The following is a 15,825-nucleotide window of genomic DNA, read 5'->3' on the forward strand; positions in this document are numbered from 1 at the left end:
GGTAAGGTCCATGCATTTGTGTCCGTGCTCGTACAGTGCATTGGGGTGTGATTCGGCAGTCGTGCAGCTCTTTTCATTGGCATGGGTGCCAAGAAGTTACCCACCTCTGATTTTAGGAGCCCAAAGTTGGCTTTAGAGAAGTTTTTCAGGGTGGTCACCTTAGCAGGGGGTGTAGGTGAGATGGAGGTTTCCATGGTGATCAGTTTTTGGTCGGAATTAACCAGGAAGGAATTAACTACAGGTGTGGAGCAATGGTCTCCCATGTTGGTGATAACCAGGTTGAGGATGATGCTTCCTCTAGTGGGGGTCAGAATGAGCTGGTCCAGGGCATTAGAATTAATAAATTCCAGAAAGCATTGGGTCTGTACATTGGTACTTGAATAGTTTTTCCAATTGATGGAAGTGTAGTTGGTCACCCAGTATGAGAGTATTGGGTTGGACATTGATAGATTCCAGGGTTCTTAGGAACTTGAAGTGAGAGTCTAGGGACATGTTTGGGGTTCTGTAGCAGGCTATGACTTGTATCGTCATCTTACCCAGTGTTAGTTGTACCTGAAGTATCTCGGATGCATTATGCTGGGCTTACCAGTCTAGAGGTGTGCGTATCCTTTAAGAATATGGAGACACCACCGCCTTTGGAGCTTCTGGCCATATTCTGGGGCCGAAAGGTATGGAATGAGTTGTCTGGGAGCGCAAGGGTGCTTTATGCCTCTTTAAACCAGGTCTCTGTTACAGCACAGATGTCAACATTCTCCATTTTGAGGGGATCTTCGAGCGAGTGCATCTTGAGATTTAGACTTCTAGCATTGAGCAGCATGACCCTCATATTGTATTTGTTTGTAGATGGTGGCAATTTGGTCTTTGGTACACTGCCTAAAAAGGCACTATAGGGGTGGCAAGATCCTTAGCCAGTACCCAGAATCCCAGGGGTGACAGATGCAGGCTGTCTCTGGCAAAGCACCAAGGTCTGTTGACCATGTCGTCCCAGGCAGACAGATACTGGATCCCCTTAGAATGACACCAGAAACTTAGTTGAAGTCAATCATTTTCTGCTCGTACTGTGGTATCATTCTGGGTGACTGTAGAATACTGCTAAGGGCTAGGGTCATACCTGCCTGGGCCACATAATCCGAGAGTTCCATCACATCTCTTTTCATGTAGTCCAGGGAGGTATATCTCTGGTCATTCACACCCACATGGACAGTGATTGAGTCATATTTCTACTTGTTGTGGCGTGACCTGTGTGCATGTGTTATGTAGCGGATCCTGGCACCTGATAGACAACTGACTGTCACTTTCTCCTTGTTCAACCTAGTGTGTGAGACATCAGTGTGCCTCACAATTGAGTCTCCTATGATTAGTGCATTGGGCAAAGTGTTTTCCCTTAATGGCTTAGGTTGAGGGCCACACTGTGGTGGTGAGCTGTGTATTCTGGGGTTGGTGTGGTGTTGTGGTGGTAGACTGTATTTCGGTCTCGGTGGGGGGGGGGTCTCTGGCTAAATTTTTATTGAGACCCTCCATGAAGGTGGTTGTATGATTTGTGTTTCTATGTGTGGGTTATGATGGTTGGTGTTTTGGAGGGCTGTGTGTTCTATGTAGCAAGTTGCAGGTGTTGATCTTCTCCTCTTGACCAGTTAGTTCGGACTTGGTTGGAGCGTGGACTGCCTCCAGCTTGGTGATATAAGTGTATATCTCACAGGTATGAGTGTTGGGGAGTAAGGGGGAGAGGGTTGTCTGTGTACATTAGACAAGTTATCACATTGTCTCACCAGGTTAGGAGGAAAAAGCACAGGGAATTGCCCTACAATAATACCAGGAGGGGTGGTCATAATAAGTACTGGTGCTGTTACTGCGTAGGAACAGCTAGTGCTGATAGCACCTGTGTGTGCTACAATAAATGCCACAAAAGCCTGAAGTGCTATCCGATTAGTAATAGTTTACCTCAGCTGAGTGCCACTGCGTGGTGCACCAACCAGCTCAAATGTGGGCTTTTAAACCAGAACGTTGAAAGGGATGGAAAAGCTGCCCAAATGGCCAATAAACTACAATTTCTGGACCAGAAATCACTACTCTTGTGATACAGTTATAGTTACTAAGAACAAAATTTGGATGAGGAAGTGCTGGTTTGCCTGAATGGATTTTTAAAGGAAAATGGAAAAAGCTTAAATTAAGACCGACGTGAGGTTTGGGTGATATCGGTGAAAACTCAGGGTGTGTGTTTTTTAGTCAATGAAATGTTTTTGCTAGAAATAAAATTTGGGGAAAATTACGTAGTTATGCTGCAATGGGAGGGTTTGATAAAAAAAGTGAAAGAAATGTCTTCTGTGGAGGACATATAGATTAACATTCAGGAAGAAGGTTTATTTGATGAATTTCATATAAATGGGAAAAATAGCATATGTAGTCAAGTAATTATATCATCCCAGAAAAATTTGAAAAGGAAATTATGCACTTGGTGATCATCGTGTTTCACTGTTGGTCATTACACTAGGGTTATCCTGCTGGCAGGCTACCCGCAGTCGGCCTGAATTCCAAAGTCTTGGTCCGGCGTCGCTTGCTGTCGCTTCTTCCCTGACGTCAGTGCACCAGGGGTATAAAAGATGCAGCCGACACCATTTTTTTCAGTCTTTCTTGCCGTGCGGTGCCCAAAGCAAAGCAGTTCGCAAGTGCCGGTCGGCCGACTCCTGAGATTTTCAAAATTGAATTTCAGATCCGAAGTCTTCTATAAAGCCAAGTACCCCGTTGGGAAAACTTTTTTCTTTCTCCAGACCGATGTCAGAAAAAGTTAACAATTGTATTTCTTGTGGGAAGCAAATACCTCATAAGGATTTTCATTCTTATTGTATTCCTTGCCTAGGCCCTTACCACGACATTGCTAGTTGTCGGTTTTGTGCTAGATTTAACCAACGCACTATTAAGCGTCAGTACGATTTTGCTTTTCATTACTTTGGCCGAAGGTTTAACTACATAATGACGTCAGAACAGCCAATGACTGGAGTTTATAAAAAGCGCAAGGAAAAAGAAAAGGACAGGCATCCGAGGTCCACAACTGACGAAGCCTCTTCTAGGCCAGTCTCCGGTTCGCCGGTTCTCAGTGAGGCACTTTCGCAGCCCCTGACACCTGCTACCTCAGGGGCACAGGCCGCCACCGACTCCCACGTGGAGACAGCTAGGCTTCTGGATACTCAAGGTATTGGGCCTTCGGAAACTAATCCCTCAGATGGGTCCGGAGCCACTGAGCAGGCATCAGCTTCTGAGGGTGTTTTCAGACCTACACAGCTTTGTCAAGCCAACTTCAGCATCAAAGACAAAGACTAAAACAGTTTTAAAGACAAGAAAACAAGTACAGTATTCTCCAGGACCGACTTCCATGCCTAAGAAACAGATGCTCAAAATGGCCGAAGATCTAATTACTTTGATCAGGGATCCCCCCCCCCCCCCTGATAAGAGGCCTAGGCAAGACACTGAATATGATTCCTCTGATCAGGTTTCCATTTCCTCTGACTCCTCTTCAGAACAGGGATACTCTATTCCTCCCTGTGAGGATTCTGATGCTGAAGAATCTATTCCTTCAGCTTCTCCTCCTGAGGATTACTCATTTGGGGAAACCTTGCATACCATGAGGGAGCATTTCCACTGGGAGAGCCAAGATTATTCAGATTCTAAGAAAAGGCTCAGAGACTTTCTTTTACTGCCTCAGCACAGACCTCTTGCTATTCCTCCTGTTCTAGACATTGTAGATGTATTTTCGGAGTCCGGCCTGTCTACCGACTCTTTACCTCCTGCACATGTTAAGCCAGACAGACACTACAGGGTTCCAGATTCTCATAAATTTCTATATAAAAACCCTGCTGCTGACCCAGAAACTATTTCTCAGGGTCCCAAAGGGGTCAAGGCTGCTAGTGCAAAAATCGCTGTCCCCTCAGATAGAGATTCTAGGACACTGGACAGATGGGGGAAAAAAGTTTACACTTCTGCTACCTTGGCTGTAAGGGCTTTAAATTGTCAGTTTCATATGCTTAAGTATCAGCAATATTTAATGTCTCTGTTAAAATAGAAAATGTTGACAAATTCCGAATGTGCTGAGAACAAGGAATTGCAGGATTTATTGCATGCAGCTGAACAAGTGGGAAAACATACTTTGCAATGTGGTTATGATTCACTGGAGGCCTCTTGCAGGACCGCTGTAACAGGCTCTGTCTTTAGAAGGCATGCTTGGTTAAAGGAACAGACTCTGCCTGATCATGTTAAAGCAAAATTATTTGTATGCTCCATTATAGCATGATACTTTGGTGTTAAGGCAGAAGAAGATGGGCAGAGGCACAAAACCAAGTTTCATCTTTCATGGACATGAGGGCTATTCAGCCAGTGCTACAACAAGAGCAGGGACACGGATTTTACTCAAGACTTTTCTTAGTACCAAGAAAGGACAAAGCATGGAGACCGATTCTGGACCTCTCTATTCTAAATACTTTTCTGGACGTTACGAAATTCAAAATGTTGACTCTGCAGCAGCTTCTGCACATGCTGGGCAAAAAGGCTTGGCTTGTAACTTTGGACCTCAAAGAGGCATACCTGCATGTCCCAATCAGACAATCTTGCAGAAGATACCTCAGATTCATAGCTGGCAGAATGCACTAACAATTCTCTGCACTGCCCTTTGGCTTATCTACTGCGCCCAGGGTCTTCACAAAATGCCTTGCACCAGTAATTGCATTTTGCAGACAGAAGAATTCAAATATATCTACTTGGACGACTGCCTTATTCAAGCAGAGACCAAAGACATTCTACTAAAGCATCTGGCGTTTGTAAAAAGATTACTAATTTGCCTAGCGTACACAGTAAACGAAAATAAATCAAAACTAGTACCATCTCAAGAGATAATATTCCTGGGTGCAAGCTTAACTACAACTGCCCAGATGGCTTATCTCATGCCAGACAAACAAAGGCAACTGACTTCTTACTTCGAAAGCATGGCAACAAAGACCTAGTTATCTGCAAGAAAAATTCTGCAGGCTCTGGGCTTCATGGCATCCTGCATTCTGCTAATTCCGTATGCAAGACTACATATGAGGAAGCTACAATGGTATCTAAAAAGTGTTTGAACTCAACATTGCCACAGCCTGGAATCCTTAATTTCACTCATTCACTGCCTGCAACAGGAGTTTCGATGGTGGGCACAGGCCTGTCACCACAACAAGGGACAGCCATTCACTTTACCCACAGCCAGGCAAACACTAACAACAGATGCATCAGATTATGCCTGCGGGGCCCACATGACAGGAAAATGTATTCAGAGCACATGGCCCCCAAGTCAAAGGCATCTACACGTCAATCAAAAAGAGATGCTAGCTGTACAAAATGCCCTGACAGCCTTCAAGGACCTACTTCATGCACGACAGCTGCTGATAGACGGACAACACCACAGTCATGTGGTACATAAACAAACAGGGGGGCACACATTCCTACCCCCTCTGCAGACAAGCCATGATTTTGTGGAACACAGCATTGACTTACAAAGTACACCTGCAAGCACAATTCCTGCCAGGAAAACAAATGCTCTGGCAGACGAACTAAGCAGAAACCTCAGGGACCTACACGAGTGGAAACTAGATCCACAAATCTTCAGCATGATAACAAGGAAATGGGGATGCCCAAACATAGATCTTTTTGCCTCCCCTCACAACTGCCAACTTCATAGATTCTGCTCAAGGACTTACACAGACAAGCATGGAAAGTGGATGCTGTGTCATTCAGCTGGAACAACCTTACAGTATATGCCTTTCCTCCACTACCTCTCCTCCCCAAGGTACTCCTACAGGTCAGACAAGAGAAGCCGCAAATGATACTGATTGCCCCGGATTGGCCACGCCAACACTGGTACCCAATCCTAAGGAGCTTGTCCCAAGGCCCAGCCTGGACATTGCCCCAAATTCCTCATTTACTGACCCAACAAAACAATCGGATCTTGCACAGCCAACTCAGAACTCTAAATCTAGCTGCATGGTGGATACTGTAACCATTCAGAATACACCTCTCTCTAAAGCAGTTACGGATGTTATTTTGGAGGCCAGGAGGCCCAGCACCAGAAAATCTTATGCAGAAAAATGGAAGAGATTCTGTGCTTAGAACCAGGCACAAGGAATTGACACGCTTGTTCCAAATATTCCTCAGATTTTACAGTATCTAACTGAGATGCTGGAACTATCCTTCTCATCAATTAAGATCCATGCCTCTGCCATTTCACCTCATTACAATACAGACCCACCTATTTTTCATATCCATTGCTTAGGCAGTTTCTCAGGGGAGTCAAAAACATAAGACCTCCAAGGAGAGCACCAATACCTGCATGGGACCTCAATTTTGTCTTGGAAAAACACTAACTGCCTCCTTTTGAGCCAGCCAATACAGCTGAGATAAAATTCTTATCATGGAAAACAGCTCTGCTACTAGCAATAACTTCAGCAAGAAGGGTCTCAGAGTTACAGGCATTAATGGCTGTGGAACCTTTTATTATCTTCCATCTGGACAGGGTTTCTCTAAGGACAATCCCAACATTTATGCCTCAGGTAGTATTCTGTGCGGCTCTTAACCAAGCCATTCATTTTCCTACTTTTTACCCAAACCCACCGAATAAAGGGGAGAGACTTCTGCATTCTTTGGACATACACAGGCAGCTACGCTTCTACTTGGACAAAACTAAAGCTTTCAGAAAGACTAAGCAACTTTTAGTGGCATATGCTGCAGGATCACAAGGAAAGGCCATCTCAAAGCAGACTATTTCAAAATGGATAGGACACTGCATTTGTTTCTGCTATTCACAACATGGCAAATCAGTGCCTAAGGGCATTAAACCACATTCTACCAGTGCAGCAGCCACCTCAGCAGCCTTCCTCAGAGGAGTACCAACCAAAGATATTTTGGAGGCTGCAACTTGGGACTTCAGTGCACACTTTTACTAAGCACTACCACACTTTTACTAAGCACTACCACTTGCCTCTTTACTCTAAATCCAGAGCAGGCTTTGCCACTGCAGTCTTGCAGGGCCTTATAGCCACTTCTAATTCTGTTTAGACCCAGCCGCCCAACCTCCGCTTTGGGATTCAACCAAAGTATAATGACTGCAACAGTGAAACACGATGAACATAGTACAGTTGTGTACCTACCATAAATGTAGATGTTCGAGTGTATTCACTGTTGCAGTCCAGGTTACCCACCCACCATCCCCCTTTCTTTTCTGGGACTTATCTGTACTTCTCTATCCTATACAACCTATGTGGTGTATTTGCTCGTAGATGAAGGTATTTATTTTAGTGCATGCTTTTATAAGCAATGTTTTTTAGCCTACCCTTTTGGGGGCACCTGACATCTGGGGCAAGAAAAACTGAAGAAAATGGCGTCTGCTGCATCTTTTATACCCCTGGCGCACTGACGTCAGGGAAGAGGCGACAGCAACCGACGCCGGACCAAGACTTTGGAATTCAGGTCGACTGCGGGTAGTCTGCCAGCAGGATAACCCTAGTGTAATGACTGCAACAGTGAATACACTCTTAACATCTACATTTATGGTAGGTACACAACTGTACTTTTTCTTTCATACGGGGTTCAAGATTAAACCCAGTGAAAGATGTCCTATTTGAGTGAAGATGACGGTGGATCAGGATTACCCAATCTTGCTGTTTGTTTAGCATCATTAAACTTGTATAAAGTATTAGTCAGTAAAGGAAGAGAACTTTAGTGAGAATTTTTAAATACAACAATTCTGGGAGCAGATGAGATTAAGAAAGAGAGAAAATGAATATGTAAATGAAATTAAAAATTATCAAAGAAAAAATATTAACATGGAATTGAAAAGTTGATCAAGAAAGATAGAACAATGTGTTATAAAAATGTGGAGAAACCATGTTATGCAGATTTTCTTATGAGTTTATTTAGCCCTGTGCCAGAGCTGCTGTGGATTCTATTTAGGCAAAACTGAGCACATGTTAAAATAAAGAATATATAAACACCTTTATGAGATTAGGAAGAAAATTATCCAAAGTGCCTTATCGAAACATATCGACTGTCCATGTCAGGAGTTTAAATTTGTGGTGCTAGAACAATTAAATGCAAATCCGGGGGGGGGGCATGGGGTCCACTATTAGAAAAGAGTGAGCTGTACTGGCAGTTACGGCGTAATGCAGGCAGTACCCCAGGGGTCCGTCAGTGAAGTATCATCTATCATCTGGCAGTACCCCAGGGTCAGTCAGTGAGGTATCATCTATCATCTGGCAGTACCCCAGGGTCCGTCAGTGAAGTATCATCTGGCAGTACCACAGGGTCCGTCAGTGAGGTATCATCTGGCAGTACCCCAGGGTCAGTCAGCGAAGTATCATCTGGCAGTACCCCAGGGTCCGTCAGTGAAGTATCATCTGGCAGTACCCCAGGGTCCGTCAGTGAAGTATCATCTGGCAGTACCCCAGAGTCCGTCAGTGAGGTATCTGGCAGTACCCCAGGGTCCGTCAGTGAAGTATCATCTGGCAGTACCCCAGGGTCCATCAGTGAAGTATCATCTATCATCTGGCAGTACCCCAGGGTCCGTCAGTGAGGTATCATCTATCATCTGGCAGTACCCCAGGGTCAGTCAGTGAAGTATCATCTGGCAGTACCCCAGGGTCCATCAGTGAAGTATCATCTGGCAATACCCCGGGGTCCGTCAGTGAAGTATCATCTATCATCTGGCAGTACCCCAGGGTCCGTCAGTGAAGTATCATCTGGCAGTACCCCAGGGTCCGTCAGTGAAGTATCATCTATCATCTGGCAGTACACCAGGGTCCGTCAGTGAGGTATCATCTGGCAGTACCCCAGGGTCCGTCAGTGAAGTATCATCTGGCAGTACCCCAGGGTCCGTCAGTGAAGTATCGTATCATCTGGCAGTACCCCAGGGTTCGTCAGTGAGGTATCATCTGGCAGTACCCCAGGGTCAGTCAGTGAAGTATCATCTGGCAGCACCCCAGTCCGTCAGTGAAGTATCATCTGGCAGTACCCCAGGGTCCGTCAGTGAAGTATCATCTATCATCTGACAGTACCCCAGGGTCCGTCAGTGAAGTATCATCTATCATCTGGCAGTACCATCTATCATCTGGCAGTACCCCAGGGTCCGTCAGTGAGGTATCATCTATCATCTGGCAGTACCCCAGGGTACGTCAGTGAAGTATCATCTGGCAGTACCCCAGGGTCCGTCAGTGAAGTATCATCTGGCAGTACCCCAGGGTCCGTCAGTGAAGTATCATCTATCATCTGGCAGTACCCCAGGGTCCGTCAGTGAAGTATCATCTATCATCTGGCAGTACCATCTATCATCTGTCAGTACCCCAGGGTCCATCAGTGAGGTATCATCTATCATCTGGCAGTACCCCAGGGTCCGTCAGTGAAGTATCATCTGGCAGTACCCCAGGGTCCGTCAGTGAAGTATCATCTGGCAGTACCCCAGGGTCCGTCAGTGAAGTATCATCTGGCAGTACCCCAGGGTCTGTCAGTGAAGTATCATCTGGCAGTACCCCAGGGTCTGTCAGTGAAGTATCATCTGGCAGTACCCCAGGGTCTGTCAGTGAAGTATCATCTGGCAGTACCCCAGGGTCCGTCAGTGAAGTATCATCTGGCAATACCCCAGGGTCCGTCAGCGAAGTATCATCTGGCAGTACCCCAGGGTCCGTCAGCGAAGTATCATCTGGCAGTACCCCAGGGTCCGTCAGCGAAGTATCATCTGGCAGTACCCCAGGGTCCATCAGTGAAGAATCATCTGGCAGTACCCCAGGGTCCGTCAGTGAAGTATCATCTGGCAGTACCCCAGGGTCCGTCAGTGAAGTATCATCTGGCAGTACCCCAGGATCCGTCAGTGAGGTATCATCTGGCAGTACCCCAGGATCCGTCAGTGAGGTATCATCTGGCAGTACCCCAGGCTCCGTCAGTGAGGTATCATCTGGCAGTACCCCAGGCTCTGTCAGTGAGGTATCATCTGGCAGTACCCCAGGTTCCGTCAGTGAGGTATCATCTGGCAGTACCCCAGGGTCCGTCAGTGAAGTATCATCTGGCAGTACCCCAGGGTCCGTCAGTGAAGTATCATCTGGCAGTACCCCAGGGTCTGTCAGTGAGGTATCATCTATCATCTGGCAGTACACCAGGGTCCGTCAGTGAGGTATCATCTGGCAGTACCCCAGGCTCCGTCAGTGAGGTATCATCTGGCAGTACCCCAGGCTCCGTCAGTGTGGTATCATCTGGCAGTACCCCAGGCTCCGTCAGTGAGGTATCATCTGGCAGTACCTCAGGCTCCGTCAGTGAGGTATCATCTGGCAGTACCTCAGGCTCCGTCAGTGAGGTATCATCTGGCAGTACCCCAGGGTCCGTCAGTGAAGTATCATCTGGCAGTACCCCAGGGTCCGTCAGTGAAGTATCATCTGGCAGTACCCCAGGGTCCGTCAGTGAAGTATCATCTGGCAGTACCCCAGGGTCTGTCAGTGAGGTATCATCTATCATCTGGCAGTACCCCAGGCTCCGTCAGTGAGGTATCATCTGGCAGTACCCCAGGCTCCGTCAGTGAGGTATCATCTGACAGTACCCCAGGGTCCGTCAGTGAAGTATCATCTGGCAGTACCCCAGGGTCCGTCAGTGAAGTATCATCTGGCAGTACCCCAGGGTCCGTCAGTGAAGTATCATCTGGCAGTACCTCAGGGTCTGTCAGTGAGGTATCATCTATCATCTGGCAGTACACAAGGGTCAGTCAGTGAGGTATCATCTGGCAGTACCCCAGGCTCCGTCAGTGAGGTATCATCTGGCAGTACCCCAGGCTCTGTCAGTGAGGTATCATCTGGCAGTACCCCAGGCTCCGTCAGTGAGGTATCATCTGGCAGTACCCAGGCTCCGTCAGTGAGGTATCATCTGGCAGTACCCCAGGGCCCGTCGGTGAAGTATCATCTGGCAGTACCCCATGGTCTGTCAGTGAAGTATCATCTGGCAGTACCCCAGGGTCCGTCAGTGAAGTATCATCTGGCAGTACCCCAGGGTCCGTCAGTGAGGTATCATCTGGCAGCACCCCAGTCCGTCAGTGAAGTATCATCTGGCAGTACCCCAGGGTCTGTCAGTGAAGTATCATCTATCATCTGGCAGTACCCCAGGGTCCGTCAGTGAAGTATCATCTATCATCTGGCAGTACCATCTATCATCTGGCAGTACCCCAGGGTCCGTCAGTGAGGTATCATCTGACAGTACCCCAGGGTCCGTCAGTGAAGTATCATCTGGCAGTACCCCAGGGTCCGTCAGTGAAGTATCATCTGGCAGTACCCCAGGGTCCGTCAGTGAAGTATCATCTGGCAGTACCCCAGGGTCTGTCAGTGAGGTATCATCTATCATCTGGCAGTACACCAGGGTCCGTCAGTGAGGTATCATCTGGCAGTACCCCAGGCTCCGTCAGTGAGGTATCATCTGGCAGTACCCCAGGCTCCGTCAGTGAGGTATCATCTGGCAGTACCCCAGGCTCCGTCAGTGAGGTATCATCTGGCAGTACCCCAGGCTCCGTCAGTGAGGTATCATCTGGCAGTACCCCAGGCTCCGTCAGTGAGGTATCATCTGGCAGTACCCAGGCTCCGTCAGTGAGGTATCATCTGGCAGTACCCCAGGGCCCGTCGGTGAAGTATCATCTGGCAGTACCCCAGGGTCCGTCAGTGAAGTATCATCTGGCAGTACCCCAGGGTCTGTCAGTGAGGTATCATCTGGCAGTACCCCAGGGTCCGTCAGTGAAGTATCATCTATCATCTGGCAGTACCATCTATCATTTGGCAGTACCCCAGGGTCCGTCAGTGAGGTATCATCTGGCAGTACCCCAGGGTCCGTCAGTGAAGTATCATCTGGCAGTACCCCAGGGTCCGTCAGTGAAGTATCATCTGGCAGTACCCCAGGGTCCGTCAGTGAAGTATCATCTGGCAGTACCCCAGGGTCTGTCAGTGAGGTATCATCTATCATCTGGCAGTACACCAGGGTCCGTCAGTGAGGTATCATCTGGCAGTACCGCAGGCTCCGTCAGTGAGGTATCATCTGGCAGTACCCCAGGCTCCGTCAGTGAGGTATCATCTGGCAGTACCCCAGGCTCCGTCAGTGAGGTATCATCTGGCAGTACCCCAGGCTCCGTCAGTGAGGTATCATCTGGCAGTACCCAGGCTCCGTCAGTGAGGTATCATCTGGCAGTACCCCAGGGCCCGTCGGTGAAGTATCATCTGGCAGTACCCCAGGGTCCGTCAGTGAAGTATCATCTGGCAGTACCCCAGGGTCTGTCAGTGAGGTATCATCTGGCAGTACCCCAGGGTCCGTCAGTGAAGTATCATCTATCATCTGGCAGTACACCAGGGTCCGTCAGTGAGGTATCATCTGGCAGTACCCCAGGGTCTGTCAGTGAAGTATCATCTGGCAGTACCCCAGGGTCCGTCAGTGAAGTATCATCTGGCAGTACCCCAGGGTCCGTCAGTGAGGTATCATCTGTCAGTACCCCAGGGTCAGTCAGTGAAGTGTTATCTGGCAGCACCCCAGTCCGTCAGTGAAGTATCATCTGGCAGTACCCCAGGGTCCGTCAGTGAAGTATCATCTATCATCTGGCAGTACCCCAGGGTCCGTCAGTGAAGTATCATCTGGCAGTACCATCTATCATCTGGCAGTACCCCAGGGTCCGTCAGTGAGGTATCATCTATCATCTGGCAGTACCCCAGGGTCCGTCAGTGAGGTATCATCTATCATCTGGCAGTACCCCAGGGTACGTCAGTGAAGTGTCATCTGGCAGTACCCCAGGGTCCGTCAGTGAAGTATCATCTGGCAGTACCCCAGGGTCCGTCAGTGAAGTATCATCTGGCAGTACCCCAGGGTCCGTCAGTGAAGTATCATCTATCATCTGGCAGTACCATCTATCATCTGGCAGTACCCCTGGGTCCATCAGTGAGGTATCATCTATCATCTGGCAGTACCCCAGGGTCCGTCAGTGAAGTATCATCTGGCAGTACCCCAGGCTCCGTCAGTGAGGTATCATCTGGCAGTACCCCAGGCTCCGTCAGTGAGGTATCATCTGGCAGTACCCCAGGCTCCGTCAGTGAGGTATCATCTGGCAGTACCCCAGGCTCCGTCAGTGTGGTATCATCTGGCAGTACCCCAGGCTCCGTCAGTGAGGTATCATCTGGCAGTACCCCAGGCTCCGTCAGTGAGGTATCATCTGGCAGTACCCCAGGCTCCGTCAGTGCGGTATCATCTAGCAGTACCCCAGGGTCTGTCAGTGAGGTATCATCTATCATCTGGCAGTACCCCAGGGTCTATCAGTGAGGTATCATCTGGCAGTACCCCAGGGTCCGTCAGTGAGGTATCATCTGGCAGGTACCCCAGGCTCCGTCAGTGAGGTATCATCTGGCAGTACCCCAGGGTCCGTCAGTGAGGTATCATCTATCATCTGGCAGTACCCCAGGGTCTATCAATGAGGTATCTGGCAGTTCCCCAGGGTCCGTCAGTGCGGTATCATCTGGCAGTACCCCAGGCTCCGTCAGTGAGGTATCATCTGGCAGTACCCCAGGGTCCGTCAGTGAGGTATCATCTGTTTACTAAAACTATAATTTAAGGGTTGTACTATTTTTACTATTTTTCAATACATGATTTTATGTTTCCAACTTCCAGAGTCCTCCCACCACTAAGACGGAAAGCTGACGGTGTACATGATTTTATGTTTAAAGCTGACGGTGTACATGATTTTATGTTTAAAGCTGACGGTGTACATGATTTTGTTTCGATTTTGAATGCTTATTTAGTTTGGAAGTTGCCGTGCTGATTTTTTTAGGAATGGTTTTGACATATTACAGTGTTACTTTAAGAAATGAGCGTCAGGAAGTCATGTGATTATTCCTTAACTTTTAAATTTTCTGTGTTTGTTACCTTGCAGCGTCTTATGAGGTCTTTTATGATAGTCAAAATAAAAGAGCTTGTTTTATAAAATAAACGGCAGTGTGTGTTTGCTGTGACTGTGTATCATTTTATTCATTTGTTTGTTTTTTCCCGGCTGTTTTATCATTTTTCCAGATCTTTTAGACCTTCAGATAACTTCAGAGTTGACATCCCATGGACCATCCACATCAGACAGAAAATATCAGGGTGGATACTGTAATCAACAGCTTCCTTTTTCCCAGTTTGCATATTCTGAGATTTATCTGTGCGTGATATTAAGCATTATGCAGGGATTTGCTATGCCCAGTCCCCCACTCCTAAAACAAAGGAACATCCAGTGCCAAGAAACTAAGGACCAGAGTGAAATGCAGCAGTGCCACGGGTCATGTGACCCAACAGTCAGGCACTCCAAGACAGTGAAATTAATCCATAAACACACCTGCCGTTAACGGCATAGATAAAATATGTGTAAGTAGGAGGTAGTCTGCACAGTACAGTATCAGACCAAATATCAGACTGATGTAACTCCTGGACCTGGCCATGCCCAACAGCTAACATCTAATTTTCTACCTTCCCATTTTTTTTATTCCCCCTCTCCACTCATCTTCCACCTTCCTCTATCGTCCTACAAACTTGAATCCTTCTATTCTCATCCCACAAACCCCTCTGCTTAGTATGGCATCAAACAGTCAGAAATTAGCTCTCTCTGAACTTCTTAATGTAACACAACATTCCCTACAACTAACTATTGATTCTATTTCTGCCTTATTTACTTAATGTGCTCTTTCAAGTTATCAGCTCTCCTCTTCAAAACATAAAATGTCTCTGTTTAATAACGATTACAAAATTTGTACAGATATTTTGTAAACATCCTAATGTAAATAAGTATGGACATAAACTCACAATTCTGTGTGTTTTATACTGTCTGTTTTTATACTTTATCCTTTCATTTGATTATGTTAACTGCTTTTGTATTTTATTGTCACTGTTGGAGCTTTTCTCTCTGGACCTACGCTGAAAATGGGTTTCTGACCCAGTCAGACTTTCCCGGTCACCAAATGTCAATAAATAAATAAATAATTAAATATAAGTTACCAACAAGTACAGGAGACTGCATTGAATGTGCTTAGTGTTTCTTGTTCTGGTCTAAATTTTTGGAGTTATTTTGGGGAAAGTATGCATTATTAATTTGTTGTTCATTTTTCTCTGTTTGAAGGGGGAAGACATTTGCTTCACGTTAAGAAACAAGAACTGCCTGCCATGCTGGGACAAATGTTGCTGGATCTCTGTACTCTTAATATGGCACAGAGCAACAGACAAAGTCCATTTCTGGGCCAGAAAAGGAAAACTTCGCTTTAACAAGCTGTGCTTGCGTTGGCTATGTAGTTTCAAAAGAAAAAATATCAAGTGCAATCAGTCACATTTTGTTTTTCCCTACTTTTTAAAGGCAGTTTTACTGCACTATATTTTAACACGTTCAGTATTCCCGTGAGGGACGCACTTCAAAATGTGTCACATTCCTTTGTATTTGAATTTGGATGTTTTCTGTATTATAGTACAAATAAGGTGTTGGGAACTGCAATAAAGTTGCTCTTTTGTGTAAGAAATGCCTTTTCCAGCTCTATTTAAACAGAAGCTTGATTTATATGTACTTATGTTTTCATATGGTAATATTTTACTGCCGCAGGGTAACGCCCATTACAGTGTGTATACTGCTTTTATTCACTCTGCAGCCAGCTGCATACTTCTCTGCATGCTGTGTACATAGCTTACTTGTCTGGACTAGTTTACATAAAAGACAGTGTGGCCATATGCACCATTAATGATTACATATTTCTTCAGAAATGCAGTGTTTTAGCCTGCTTGACTCTCGTGATGGTC

At 46.7% G+C, this 15,825-nt stretch overlaps 1 protein-coding gene across 1 annotated transcript in view; it reads left to right on the forward strand.

Moving 5' to 3' along the window:
• ARPC2 (actin related protein 2/3 complex subunit 2) overlaps positions 1-15,551 on the forward strand; it is an 855,630-nt gene extending 840,079 nt beyond the window's left edge. Inside the window, exon 10 of the mRNA XM_044074812.1 lies at positions 15,161-15,551. Within this exon, the coding sequence (XP_043930747.1) occupies positions 15,161-15,436 (276 nt within the window). The 3' untranslated portion in view covers positions 15,437-15,551. The remainder of the gene's footprint in view (positions 1-15,160) is intronic.
• The last annotated feature ends 274 nt before the right edge of the window (positions 15,552-15,825 follow it).

The sequence above is a fragment of the Protopterus annectens genome, chromosome 6.part0, assembly GCF_019279795.1.
Source record: "Protopterus annectens isolate FY-2018-M chromosome 6.part0, PAN1.0, whole genome shotgun sequence".
Lineage (NCBI taxonomy): Eukaryota > Metazoa > Chordata > Ceratodontiformes > Protopteridae > Protopterus > Protopterus annectens.